Genomic DNA, 15,344 nt, shown 5'->3' on the forward strand with positions numbered 1-15,344 from the left:
ATGAGGTGAATATGCATGTATGTATGCTTGATTATATGGATCGATTGGTTCTTTTATGTGTTAGATGATAAAGTATAAGTAATTACATAAGAAAGGTTATGAATTAGATGAGATGTAAACTATGTGATCATGGTAAATATAATTATATGATTATATGATAAGTGAAATAAGCGGGATAATATTGATCTATAGGATGAAGTGAGAATAGTACACTAACTAGGAGATTTGAACATAATGATAAGATGAACATATAAGATAAGCTAGAGGGGAAAGATTCATATGTTTAAGTAAAGCTATAACACATAGGTTGAATGATAGAAATTTGTGAGTTATATGAGAATATTATACGAGTTATATGAAATTGAATTAAGTAAACATATTAGATTATACATAAAGAAATAATAAAAGTGAGATGTGTTTATAAGTCTGACATAGATGAATATGAATATGAATTATAAGAGTGCTATATGATTTATATTAGGATAAATCTTGAGGATATATATATACACATATATAGATATGAAATGAAATGAATGAGTTATAGGAATACATAATTATGTGATGAAATGGTGGATTACCTGAACATGTGAATATATATAGGTCTAAGAGAAGGCATAAGATTAAGATATAAGTAATGTGACTATAAGTATAGATATGTGCTCTAAGTGATATGACTTATAGTATTTCTATTATAATGTTACATGATATGTTATGTATGTTAAAGGAATTATGTTATGGTATAAGATTGATAGGAAATATATATGTGAAAACAAGTATATGCTACGAGACAAAACTTATGACTATAAGCTACGGGAAAGTGTTCTAGGTGTTTCGATATATTATATGAAGTATATGATCTTATGTGAACAAGATATGATAGGTATGTTTATATGAATAAAGGTGATTGGGTGAGAAATGATAGAAATTATATGAAAACATGACATATGTGACATGTGAACTATATGGAAATGATCTACGGGTAAATGAACTACGTGACTATGTGATCATATGAAAAGAAGATATGTGATACGTGATATGTAAAGTGAATTACAAGTGTATGTGTATGTTTGAAATGAAATAAATGATAACGCCCATGTTATGTTCATGAGAGCTAGTGGTATAGTTGGCATGCCAAGAGTCGAGGGTTTATTCGGTTCTTTAGGACATATGTATATCCTTTGGAACCTGTGTGAAGTCTTGAAAGACACATACTTGATCCATAGTATATGTATATGAGTCTTAAGGAATTCTACGTGGTCCTTATGGACATAATTCTACGGGCACTTCGGTGCAATTCTACGGGCACTTCGGTGCATTCTACGGGCACTTCGGTGCATTTATACGAGCTGTGGTGACAGCATAGTGCACAACCTCTATAGACTCACATATCGATAGTTCTCACATATGTACATGGGCTAATCCAGAGATATGAACAAATATAAGTTAGTGGTATGATAAATGCTATAGAAAGGATATGATGTTGTGTGTATAGTGTTTGATTGAAAAAGTATGTGATTATGTGATAACATGTGAATGATGAATTATGTGTATGTATGTATTTACTGCGATTAATCTGATATGATTCTATACGATATGAAAAATGCCTGGAATTTCTATAACATGATAGAACAGAACATGCATGTATCAATATATGTTTTAAAGTGCATTATAAGTGGTTATGCCTCACTAAGTCTTCGACTTAGCGTGTGATTGTTTCACACGTAGGTTTCGAGAAAAGTAAGGAGGGATGCGGAGCAAGACAGGTCAGTTTTCCTTACCAAAAGATCAGATCAGAAATATTGGATAAAGTATGTTTTTGGTTATGTATAAGTGTTGGCATGTAATAAGTTATTAAGTACGAGCACTCTGATAAAGTCTGTATTTTGTTTTAAATAAGTTTTAAATTTCCCGGGATTTTTCTTAAGAGTCAAGGTTTGAAAAGTCAATGTGACACTTCGGACTCGTATCCGGGTCGGATACGGGTTGGGGTGTTACATTTAATGGTATCAGAGCTATGGTTTAGCCGATTCTCGGCATAAACCGAAGTCCAAAAGGTCATAAAAGGTGTACATGCCAACATAGATTGAAAATTTCTGATCTGATAGTGTAAGGAATACGTTGTCTTGCTAATAAAATAAGAATGGTTTAATACAGTAGAAATCCGATCGTGATAATTTCGAAGTAAGTGAAAGGTGATATTCCTGATGGTGATAGCTATTCACTTGCCCTGGCCAGGCAGATGAAGAGCGGACACCTCAGGAAAAGCCTAGTAAGATCAAAAGTTGATTTCAGAAAGCTGAAATCATATCTGAATGATGATAGAAAGTTTTCATCGTTTGAAATCGGAAAAATGATATAGAGTTATTATGTGATTAAGATGGAATATGGTGAACGGTGTTACATTTAACACCATAAGAATGTTAAAAGATCTAATGACGTGATGAGTACGTATAGAATAACTTAAGGATAAGTACATCATTGACAAGCGTATAAGATGTATATGTCAGAGCTTATGAGTTTGGAACGAAGTGATAATATTGTGCATAAACAAGAGTATGTTTATGATAAGGGTTTGCAGTTAAGATGGGAAAAGTTAGCATTGGCTAACTAAAGTACGTGATAAAAATGTACTGGAATTATAAGATTATAAGATATTTCAGGATATAATAACCAGATCTGCAATGGATCTGGATACAGTTGTATATTTGGATCCTAGTAAGGTGGTATAGTAAAGGAAAAAGGAAAAGAATTGGTATATTTAAATAAAGCTGAGGATTGATAAGAAGAGTTTGAGAATATGTATATCGATGATCAGATTATAGGACACAGGAAGTCAGAATGTTGAGTATGAATAAAAGAAATTTCGGGATATAAGAGAATAGAGGTGAAATTGATAAGCTGAGTAAGTGAATTTTTAAGATAATTTCGATTTGACAGGATGTATGTGTTTGGTGGATTAGGGTTTGTACCCTAGATTGAACATATATTATTGACTAGCTGTCAGAGTAAAAGTGATAGAATAATAAGATTGAAGGAAAAGGTAAAGTTGAGTTAGTTGATTATGATGTGAATTTGAATATGATTGTATATTCTGAGCAGATAGCTATGATGTAGAAACTGAGATAAGTATTTGCATGGAATCTTCAGGAAGAAAAATACAAGTATAAGAATGATAAAGAATAAAGTTATGAATAAGAAATGGGTTATTAAAGTAATGAGGATGCAATGAAGATTGGTACATAAAGATTAGTATAAGTGATAAGACAAGAGTATGGGAACATGAAAGGAAATATAGGATTTATGTATAAGGAATAAGGAATAAAGAAATGAAAGAGATTGATTTAAAGGATCAGATACGACGACTATGGAAGTACAGAGGACAATTTTATTATAGAAATAAGACAAGTGTGCAAGGTGATGTGAAAATATTGTTTGACTCCTTGAAGTATAGATTTAATCACGTTGAAGAAGATTTAAAGTTGTGTTTTGGTCAAATGATGACGAAATACAAGTTTGGTATGGTTATAAGGTAATTAAAGATTGATAAAGAATTTGATTGATTAAGGATTTTGAGTGATAAGAACTGATGCTATTGGTTATATGATAAGTAACATGATAAGTATGTATAAAGGAAAAAGGTAGTTGAAGAACTAAGAGAAAGAAAGATTAAGTAAAGGAAGCAACATAAAAACATTGGAAGATATGTTCTTACTAAGTTGTTCAGTGAAAAATTCGAGGACGAATTTTTTTAAAAAAGGAGGGGAGATTTGTAACATCCTCATATCGGGTTAGTGACCAAATTGTAAAGTTTCAGAATTTGGTGACTAAAGTAGAAGAATGAAAGAATTAATGATTATTTGAATATATATATATTGAAGGTTATTTGGTAATTATGGAAGAATTGAAAGGGTATTATGGTCTTTTATGTAAAAGATAATTATCTCTTATTTAAAGAGATAAGCTGATGGGTAAGGAAGTATCTACATTCTTCTTCCTTCTTCTTCCCGTGGGTTACTTCATAAAGGTAAGTTTAATTTTAGTTGGTTAATTCTTTCGTTTTAAAGCTTGTTTTGACTCTTGGGATATTAAGAAAGATTAAGGAAAGCTTTAGGGGGCTTAAACCTCAAAGATTAACAAGTTATGAGAAATTAAGAAAAATAAGTTTTTAAGTGAATTTTTGATATGGAAGGAGTTAATAGATTGTGAAGTTGAATTTGACTTGTCAAGGATTAAATTAAGAGGTAGGAAGTGTTAGAATTGGAATTAGAACATATTGGAATTTTGGTATGATTTTTGAATCTTATATGGAAGATAGAATTTTGAGTTTAAAGAAGGGATTATGGAGTAGAAATGAGTTTAAATATGTGTATGAAAGTTAGGAATATTAAAGGGAGTGAAGTATGATGTGTTGAGCTGAAAATGAAGGATTTTCGGGCTGAATATGATTTCTGGACAAGGGGGAATCGGTACCCATTCAAGGGGAACCGATACCCCTTCAAGCAAATATGAATTTCCAGTATGTCTTAGGGGAACCGATTCCCCCATGGGGGGGAACCGATTCCCCCTAAAGGAAAATTGGGAATATGGGTTTAATTAGTTAGTTTAAGTTGCTAGTATCCAATTGCAAGGTGTAGTATCTAATGATGATCTCGAAATGTACGTTTATGTAGATTCTACGCATAAAGCAATTCCGGAACGTTTGGCAAGTAAGATCAATCAAGGGAACGATAAGAGATGGGAATTGACTAGTGAGGCCAGGTGAGTGCATATTCGATAGTATATGATGTGCGATGGGAATAAGACTTGCGATGAGTCTATTTTCCTGAAGTGTTACACATGAATGCATGATTAAAGACATGAGGTGAATATGCATGTATGTATGCTTGATTATATGGATCGATTGGTTCTTTTATGTGTTAGATGATAAAGTATAAGTAATTACATAAGAAAGGTTATGAATTAGATGAGATGTAAACTATGTGATCATGGTAAAATATAATTATATGATTATATGATAAGTGAAATAAGCGGGATAATATTGATCTATAGGATGAAGTGAGAATAGTACACTAACTAGGAGATTTGAACATAAATGATAAGATGAACATATAAGATAAGCTAGAGGGGAAAGATTCATATGTTTAAGTAAAGCTATAACACATAGGTTGAATGATAGAAATTTGTGAAGTTATATGAGAATATTATACGAGTTATATGAAATTGAATTAAGTAAACATATTAGATTATACATAAAGAAATAATAAAAGTGAGATGTGTTTATAAGTCTGACATAGATGAATATGAATATGAATTATAAGAGTGCTATATGATTTATATTAGGATAAATCTTGAGGATATATATATATACACATATATATATGAAATGAAATGAAATGAGTTATAGGAATACATAATTATGTGATGAAATGGTGGATTACCTGAACATGTGAATATATATAGGTCTAAGAGAAGGCATAAGATTAAGATATAAGTAATGTGACTATAAGTATAGATATGTGCTCTAAGTGATATGACTTATAAGTATTTCTATTATAATGTTACATGATATGTTATGTATGTTAAAGGAATTATGTTATGGTATAAGAATTGATAGGAAATATATATGTGAAAACAAGTATATGCTACGAGACAAAACTTATGACTATAAGCTACGGGAAAGTGTTCTAGGTGTTTCGATATATTATATGAAGTATATGATCTTATGTGAACAAGATATGATAGGTATGTTTATATGAATAAAGGTGATTGGTGAGAATGATAGAAATTATATGAAAACATGACATATGTGACATGTGAACTATATGGAAATGATCTACGGGTAAATGAACTACGTGACTATGTGATCATATGAAAAGAAGATATGTGATACGTGATATGTGAAAGTGAATTACAAGTGTATGTGTATGTTTGAAATGAAATAAATGATAACGCCCATGTTATGTGTCATGAGAGCTAGTGGTATAGTTGGCATGCCAAGAGTCGAGGGTTTATTCGGTTCTTTAGGACATATGTATATCCTTTGGAACCTGTGTGAAGTCTTGAAAGACACATACTTGATCCATAGTATATGTATATGAGTCTTAAGGAATTCTACGTGGTCCTTATGGACATAATTCTACGGGCACTTCGGTGCAATTCTACGGGCACTTCGGTGCAATTCTACGGGCACTTCGGTGCATTTATACGAGCTGTGGTGACAGCATAGTGCACAACCTCTATAGACTCACATATCGATAGTTCTCACATATGTACATGGGCTAATCCAGAGATATGAACAAATATAAGTTAGTGGTATGATAAATGCTATAGAAAGGATATGATGTTGTGTGTATAGTGTTTGATTGAAAAAGTATGTGATTATGTGATAACATGTGAATGATGAATTATGTGTATGTATGTATTTACTGCGATTAATCTGATATGATTCTATACGATATGAAAAATGCCTGGAATTTCTATAACATGATAGAACAGAACATGCATGTATCAATATATGTTTTAAAGTGCATTATAAGTGGTTATGCCTCACTAAGTCTTCGACTTAGCGTGTGATTGTTTCACACGTAGGTTTCGAGAAAAGTAAGGAGGGATGCGGAGCAAGACAGGTCAGTTTTCCTTACCAAAAGATCAGATCAGAAATATTGGATAAAGTATGTTTTTGGTTATGTATAAAGTGTTGGCATGTAATAAGTTATTAAGTACGAGCACTCTGATAAAGTCTGTATTTTGTTTTAAATAAAGTTTTAAATTTCCCGGGATTTTTCTTAAGAGTCAAGGTTTGAAAAGTCAATGTGACACTTCGGACTCGTATCCGGGTCGGATACGGGTTGGGGGTGTTACAGGATTTCTTTAAGATGAATGTGGACGGGGCGTGAGTAGTGTGGGGATGGTGGCAGGTATTGGGGGAATTCTAAGGGACTGGAATCGGGTTGTTTTGTCTTCATTTTCAGTAAATGCAGGTCCTAATACTCCTATCCTAGCAGAATTGAAGGCTATCAAGAAAGGCATTGACATCTTTGTTTCATCTGTATGGGCTTCGAAGGGTAGGCTCATTATTGAAAGTGATTCAAAGACAGCAGTGGATTGGATTAAAGATCAGAGTTCAGTCCCTATTTACTTGTCTAATTTTATGAAGGAGATTGCGTCTGCTGTTTCTGGAAATCAGTTCATTATCAGGTGGATTCCTAGGTGTTGTAATTGTGAGGCGGACAAGCTAGCGAAGGAGGGGATTGGCTGATTGTACTGCTTTTAGTTGGTTTGTATGTTTTTGAGGGGAGGTCTTGCAGGAGTGTATCAAGCCTTATGTATTTTTGTAGGAGTGTTTTTAAATTTTATGTAATTGTATTATCATTAATAAATTGATGTACTCTTTTCCTCCTTCCACTAGAGGGTCCTTGCCTTAGGGCAGTGGACTTCTTAGAGGGAGGTTTTTAATGAGGCATCCTATTCCTATCAAAAAAAAAAGATTACAGACCAATAAGTCTTGTTGGCAGTCTGTACAAAATTATCTCCAGAATCTTATCGAGGAGATTGGTTTCTGTTATTAAAGATTTGATCAGCCCATCGCAGTTCGCCTTTATTCCAGGTAGGCAGCTACTTGATTGTACTTTTATGGCCAATGAATCTATAGATTATTGGAGGAAAAAAGGAAAGGAGTTGTTTTCAAAGTGGATTTTCGTAGATCCTATGACTCAGTGGAATGGCCAATTATTTTGAGATTATTGAAGGTAATGGGTTTTGGGGACAAATGGATTTCTTGGATTGATTATTGTATCTCTTCTGCTTCAATATCGGTTCTAGTTAATGGATCTCCTACAGAAGAATTTCATATGGACAAAGGGTTGAGACAAGGTTGTAGTTTATCACCTCTTCTGTTTAATATTGTTGGTGAGCTCTTAAATTTATTGAGTAAGGCTGCTGCTCTTGGTCTTTTCGAAGGGTTCAGTATTGGTAAGGAAGAGAATCTTTTTAATTTGACACATCTCCAGTTTGCAGATGATTTAATCTTATTCTGCAGAGACTCCTCAACACAAATCCTTAATATAAAGAGAGTTTTGAGGGTGTTTAGTTTAATTTCAGGGCTACACCTTAATCTGTCCAAGAGTAAACTGTTTGGTGTTAATATGGCAGAGGACAGTTTGAAAGAATTTGCACTGGAAGCAGGTTGTGGGGTGGGATCTTTTCCTATGACTTATCTAGGTCTACCGATAGGAGAAAAGAAAAATTCAGAGCTATTGTGGGAGCCAGTATTACAGAAAGTTTACATCAGATTAGCAGGTTGGAAAGCTGCCTCTTTATCGATGGTTGGATGATTGGTGTTGGTAAAATCGGTGTTGTCTTCATTACCTATTTTCTACCTCTCTATTTTCAAAATTCCGTTTAAGGTAAATCAGAAACTAAACTCAGTAATGGCAAGATTTCTTTGGGGAGAAGAATCAGACAAGAAAAGGGTTCATTGGGTGAATTGGAGTACGGTATGTCAACCATTGGAAGAAGGAGGCTTAGGAGTCTTGGACTTGAGTTTGGTTAATAGAGTTTTGCTTGGGAAATGGGTTTGGAAGTATGCAAATGAGAAAGACTCTCAATGGAAAAAATTGATTTGTTGTACGCATAATGTTAGTAAGTTATCTCTGTCTATAGGCAAGGCTGTTTCTCCTCAAGATTCTTGGGTATGGAGAGGTATTCTGAGTAACTACGAGAAAAAGGATGAGATAGGGAAGTGTTTGAGGTCCAATTCGAAGATCCAAGTGGGAAACGGTAGGTCAATTGAGTTTTGGAATGATATTTGGGTTAATGGATCTTCTTTAAAGATTCAATTCCCTAGGATTTTTGCTCTGTCGACTAACAAAAGGGGAAAAGTGGCTGAATTTGGTGGATTTGAAAATAATGGTTGGGTTTGGAACATTCAGCTAAGGAGAAATCTTTGTGACTGGGAATTGGAACAGTGGATTTCCTCAATGCTTTTGATTGAGAACATAGCCCTGAATGAATCTGTGGATGATTTTCTGGTGTGGTCGGGGAAAGGGGATGGTTTGTTTTCGGTAAAATCTTGTAGAATAACTATTTCGAGCAGAACTGGAGGTTCTTTTCAGTGGAAGAGGCGGTTAGAGTGAAATTGAAGAAAAGAGGGGTTAATATAGAAGATGTTATGTGTCCTTTTTGTCACAAATATGAGGAAACAATTCAACATCTGTTTATTTCTTGCTCGGTTGCATAGGAGTTGTGGTATAGATTTCTAAGGTTTTGGGATATCTCTTCAGTTATGCCCCAAGATCCTTCTTCCCTACTTTGTTCTTGGTCTTATCTAAGGGAGTGCTCTACTATTTGGAAGTTTATTCCAGGTGTTGTTCTATGGTCTTTATGGAAAGCTAGGAATTCAGTGGTGTTTGAAAACTAGAATCTAGACACTTCATCTTTGCTCTTCATTTCCAGGTTTAGGTTGGCTAAATGGTTTTTAGCGAAATTCCCTCAAGTTAATATTCAGGTTGACCTACTAGTAGGGGATCCAACGCTTGCAGACAGATTACCTATTAAATCCTATAAAAAGAAGAAGGTTCTTTATTGGTCTCTGCCTCCTAATGATTTCTTTAAGTTCAATATTGATGGAGCGGTAAGAGGTGATGGGCAGCAGGGTGGAATTAGAGGAGTCTTGAAAGATTCGAAATGTTCTACTTTAAAAACATTTTCTATTGTGGTGGGACCTGGTCCTCCTTTGTTAGCTGAGCTGAAAGCTATTAAACAAGGAATTGGTTTATTCCTTTCTTCTAAATGGGCTTTAAAGGGAAGACTAATCCTAGAGAGTGACTGTAAAACAGCAGTTGATTGGATTTTGATGCCATTTTCTGTCCCTACATTTTTCTATACTTTGGTTGGGGAAATTGGGGCCTTAGTTTCTGCTAGGGGTATTATTGTTAGATGGATTCCTAGGAGATGCAATTGGGAGGAAGACAAGTTAGCTAAGGAGGGATAGGTTGAGGTTTAGAGCTTTATGGTTGTTTTGGTTTGTATTTTATTTCGGGCAGTTTATTATGTAAGCTGTAATCTTATGTAATTATGGTTTATTAATAAGATGAGGTACTCTTTTCCTCCTTCCGCTAGTTGCCTCTTTCACAAGAGTCAACTAAGAGGGAGGTTTTTAATGAGACCTCCTATTCCTATAAAAAAAAAGACATACACCAACGAGTAAAAATGAAAAGTACAATTGTTTGTGTTTTTGTTGTTTAGGAACGAGACCCCACTTTATTTTTAAAAAAACATGAAACCAGTTACAATTGAAAAGACAAAGGATCCTGTAGCAAACTTGAGAAACAAATCCACAATACAACAAATAAAGAATTTTCTTTTCAGGGTTAGTAAAAGATGATAAAATTAAATACCTCGACAAATGAAGTGCCTCCAGGATCTCTCATATCACAGATCCAGAAGTACATATGATTGCCAGGGAGGCTGTCATCACTTATTCGCAAATTTCCTAATGCTGCGTTTATACTAAAAGAGGATGGGAACACCTTTAAACAAAAGAAAACTTTTGAACATTAAAACTGTGAACATTAAAAGGGGGGGAAGAGGTGCAGATGAGAAAGGGGGAGGAAATTAACAATGAAAACTAAGAGAAATTCAGCAAAGTGCAGAACAGGGTAGGGCAGACCTTTATATCAGTAAGCAGATTTTCTTGCGACAAAGTAGCGAACTTAGTTTCATTTTCATTCATCAACAAAATCTGAGCATGAGCCATATTTAATGTTAAGTTGAAAATAATTCTGGATTTTCCTTTTCCTAGCAGACCTTTGACCACAGGCTCCTCCACCCTGGTTGACTGTGGATTGTCAGTAGGATCTTCACTGGAAATATCATGTTTCACACCAACTGCAGAAGAATTATCACTAATAGACTCGCAGCTATCATCCTCAATAGTAACAGCATTAGCAAATTCCATAATGGCAAGGATTGTTGGTCTACGACAGAAAAATGACAAAGTAGCCAGAGTCACAGTGACCTGAAAACAGCATGTTATTACTCCAATGAAATATAGAAGACCAAGATAATGAGGCTGAGAAAGATTCAAACTGAGAGAACCTACCTTCATGTCGACATTGTTGTACAGAGGAGAGTTCTGGTCATAAATAACAATTTGTGCTTTTACAAAACTGTTTAATGTATCAATTAGTTCAACATCCTCCCTTCCCAGAAGAAGTTCATCATCAGGGAGTAAACCAGTTACTCGACTAAAACTCTGAAATTTTTGCAAACTAACTAACTCAGATGATTTTCTAGGTGTGGATGTTGTGCACTCAGCAGAATCAATCAAATCTTCAGGGGCTTCATAAAATTTTTCATCTCCTTCACTTGGGAACAACTCAATCCCACCATCGTCCAATACTGAATGTACATCTGCACTTCGTATAAAAGATCTTGCCAAGTAGCAAGGCTTCGACACAGTACTGCAGCAAATCAAATCTTCAATTTCCAAAGATTTCAGAACAGTGCCAATAAAAATATCACTCCCTTTTATTGAAAGCTCAACCTGTTTTGAAAGAGGTAAAAAATTATAAGATCAAAAAGTATCAAAACAAATTGAAATATGAACTATCATAAACAAGATAATGCTAAACTTACTTGACCACCTGTTGCTCGAAATTCAAATAGTGGATGCTCTTCAGCAAGAAGCACCTTATTGAAGCTCCGCTCATGCTAGAAACGATGGACAAGTAAATAAAATTTCCTAAGCAGTTCAAATTTAGTTTAATTTCATGACAAAACAGTCCAGGCTTACCTGATGATTATAACTAATACTGATCTTAAGCTCATCAAGAACACCAGTTATAAAAACACTTTCTATCATCGGCAAATCAAATGCATCATGCTTCTCATTGGGTTCTGTTTCCGAGTCTGATGAAGTTTCAGAGATAGTAAAAGGTGCAGAAGCCTGCAGAGAGATTATTATTTAGAGTAATTTCTTTCTTTGAATCAGAAATATCATGTGAATCACATAAAATGCTTCCTGCTTAATTAAAACTTTCATGCCTTTTAAGATTATGCCCCTTGATTTTATAGAGCATTATCCTGAAAGAATGTGATGCAAGTGTGCTAATAGAAACTTTATCACTTCAACATTTCCAATTTCATTACTAGTATGTAGGACTTCAAAATTCCAGCTATTTTTATGTGCAAATGGAGAATTATTTTGGTAGATTTATTTTGTACGAATCATTTTTCTCCTAATGGTAAGATTTTAGGATCCTACTCCAACTAATTGCCTTTTTATATCTCTATGTATTGCAAGACTTTGTGAAGTTCATATCTATTAAAGATTCAAGTTACCAAGAGACTAAATTTTCTATCATTCTGCTTCTGTTATTCTATCTTTTCAGACAAGACCAGGAGCAAAAGACCTACTGATGAATGATATATAGCTCCTTGCAGGCGGCTTTGCCATGTTTTCCTTGAATCATCATTATCAAACTGTAATATTAGTGCATTCACATCTTCCACCACCTAGTAAGAAAAATTACACAGATAAAGCAATATTCGGGGGGGTTTGAGCAAGAATCAAAATTTAATGTACAATCTCACTGAATTTCATAGAAGATAGTGTTTTAATAACTGAAATGCTCTTACAGCCTTGCTATTTGACAGTGTGGCATCACAAACAGCCAATACAGATTCCATATTACCAGCCAACTCTGCCGGAACTAGATACGCCTGTTTTCCTCTCAAGCTACAGAGCAAGTAAAACAGGGCATAAACATAGAATAGAAATACAAATAAAAAACCCACATGAAGCATGAAGTAAACTAGCTGATGCAACTCTGAACATGCAAGAAGTCCTTGAAAACTTTAGCCATAAAAAAAATGCAACTTTTTTTGTGTGCTTCCAGCCAAGTTTGAAAATATCCATCCTCTTCAAATTCATAATCCTCCAAGATGATTACAAGAGGTGGTGTTTTAAATTTAAGGATTTTCACGAACGAACAACCGATGGAGAGAGAGAGAGAGAGAGTTTTCGAAATACAAGGGGGGAGATTCTTGGTCGGCTTTCGTTAATAATCTTAGTAGGAGAGTGTGTCGTAGTGCTTTATGGGATTGTTTTAGTCATTATGGAAAAGTCATTAGGGTGTTCATTCCATTTATTAACAACAGACCGAATTATAAGGTTAGTACGTTTGAGTTTGTCCATTTCGCAAGCAAGGCGGATCTATGCAATGCAGTGGAAAAGATGAACAATGTCACGATCGATGGAAGGAGGATTTCTGTGACAGTAGCGAAATATGAGAAACTTTCTGGGGTGAGGAAGCAGATTGAAGGAAGGGTTGAGGGTTCAAATAACAATGACAAAGGAGGGGCTAAGCATGGAAGGTTGTCTTCTCCAGCTGATGGGGTAAGGAAGATGGAAATGTTGAATAGGTTCCATGATGGGAGAACCTATAAAGATACGGTGGTTGGGGAGAGCAAAGATCCTGTGGGTGTTCAAGTGGGTAGACATCGAAAAAAGGAGATGGAAAATCCTATGGAAGTCTTTATTCCGATGGAGGAGAGGGCTTGGTTGAAATCATCACTTACGGGTATATGTAAAGCAATTTTTGAAGTGGAGTTTTTGCAGAAAGCTTTAAGGAATGACGGCATCAATGCAAAGGTAGTTAAGTGGGGATTTGCAAAAAAATGTTTGTTTGGTAATTTTCCAAACTGTGGAGGAGAGAAGGATGGTGATGGAAGAAAAATGGGAAGCTTTGTCTTTCTGGTTTGAAAGATTGGAACCTGTTCTGGATGAGGGAGGTATTCCCCTGCCTTATTGTGCGATCTCCATGGTTGGAGTTCCATTAAATTGCTGGTTGGTTCCTTTCTTTACTAGTTTGGCATCCAGATGGGGAAAGCTAGTGAAGATTCAAGATGAAACTGCTCATAGAGTGGACTGCAGAGTGGCTCAGATGCTTCTCAGGGTGGCCAGTCCATTTGAAATTCTTGAACATATTATCATCAATTCGTTAGGGAGGCAGTTCTTGATTAAGATTAAGGTTGAATGTGCTGAAAATTATTTTCCTGAGTTATCAGATATGGTTGAAGATGCTATTTCAGAGGATCCATGGGAGGAGAGCTCCTCCGATTAGAGCAAAGGGGTTGTTCAGTTACAGCAGGATGAGCACGTGGGTACTCAGGAGGTGTCAGATTCCCAAAATAGGGTACAGGAATGGGTTCAAGGATCCCAGCAAGGCAAAAACACAGAAATCGAGGGGAGTTTGAATTTTTGCTCAAATTCAAATAAAGCTGTTTCGGTTGACTTGTGCAAGCGTGCGAATGTTGCACGAGCTGTCTCCTTACTGCAGGAAAATTCTAAAAGCACCAAGGAAGAGAGAGAAACTAGGAAGCACATGGGGGATGTTCCCCGTGAGTATGCTATTGTGAAATTTGATAATGGGCTTTGGGAAGGCCTGCCTAGACAAGTATTGGATGAGCAGAATAAAGAGAATGGCAGGAAATATTGTGGGGGTCATATTCCCACAGTAGATTACATTGAAGAGCAGTCTCGGGCCTCTCTTCAGTGTGGGTCTGTATCGGTTCTTTGCAAATTACTAATGGAAAGAGTGAGGTTGGAAGTAAAGTGAGAAGAGGCTCATGTAATCGGGTTTATTCGAGATCTAGGAGGGGGGAGCTAAGAGCTGTGTCGATGTAAGTTCAGATTTTATTTATTCCAGGGAGCCTGCTGGAGGGGTGGAGGCTCTTGAGTGTTGGAATGTTAGCAAACTGTTGGGGGTTAAATTTAGAGGGGGAAAACAAAACTTTTTGGAAAAAACAGGTTCTTTGGTTAGGGAGAGAGAAGGAAATGGGAGTAATTAAGGGGTTTGGGATTGAAGGTTATTCAGTAAGATATAGATGTCTAATTGGAAAATTTTGTCTTGGAATATTCGAGGTCTAGGTAGGAGGGTTAAAGCTAGAGCGGTAATGAGGTGTGTTGAAGAAAAGAAGCCATCAATAGTTTTTATCCAAGAATCGAAATTGGAATCAGTGAGTCCTTCATTATTGAGAAAATTGGGAGGCAAATTTCTTCCTGGTTCGGCAGTATCTTCAGCTGAAGGTTTTGCTGGAGGCTTAATTACTTTGTGGAATGAAAATGATTGTGTTGTTCAGGAAGAGGTAATTCACAGCAGATTTTTGGCAGTAAGAGGAATTATTGAAGAGTCCTCTAGACCTTGTTGGTTTATTAATGTGTATGGCCCGAGTGTGGATTTTGAAAAAGAGCGGTTTTTTGGGGAGTTGCTTTCATTCCTGAAAAATGCAGACTGCCCAGTGTGTCTTGGAGGGGATTTTAATGCTTTTCTGTCACTGGA

The 15,344-nt window shown here is 35.5% G+C and overlaps 1 protein-coding gene across 1 annotated transcript in view; it reads right to left on the bottom strand.

Moving 5' to 3' along the window:
• Window positions 1-15,344, bottom strand: part of LOC120200555 — an 82,583-nt gene that overhangs the window by 44,390 nt on the left and 22,849 nt on the right. The window contains 7 exon segments of the mRNA XM_039201362.1: window positions 10,398-10,529; window positions 10,670-11,017; window positions 11,102-11,545; window positions 11,638-11,712; window positions 11,795-11,947; window positions 12,418-12,516; window positions 12,640-12,739. Coding sequence (XP_039057293.1) covers window positions 10,398-10,529; window positions 10,670-11,017; window positions 11,102-11,545; window positions 11,638-11,712; window positions 11,795-11,947; window positions 12,418-12,516; window positions 12,640-12,739 — 1,351 coding nt within the window.

This window comes from Hibiscus syriacus, unplaced genomic scaffold (assembly GCF_006381635.1).
Source record: "Hibiscus syriacus cultivar Baekdansim isolate YM2019G1 unplaced genomic scaffold, ASM638163v2 tig00006172_pilon, whole genome shotgun sequence".
In the NCBI taxonomy this organism is placed as follows: Eukaryota; Viridiplantae; Streptophyta; class Magnoliopsida; order Malvales; family Malvaceae; genus Hibiscus; species Hibiscus syriacus.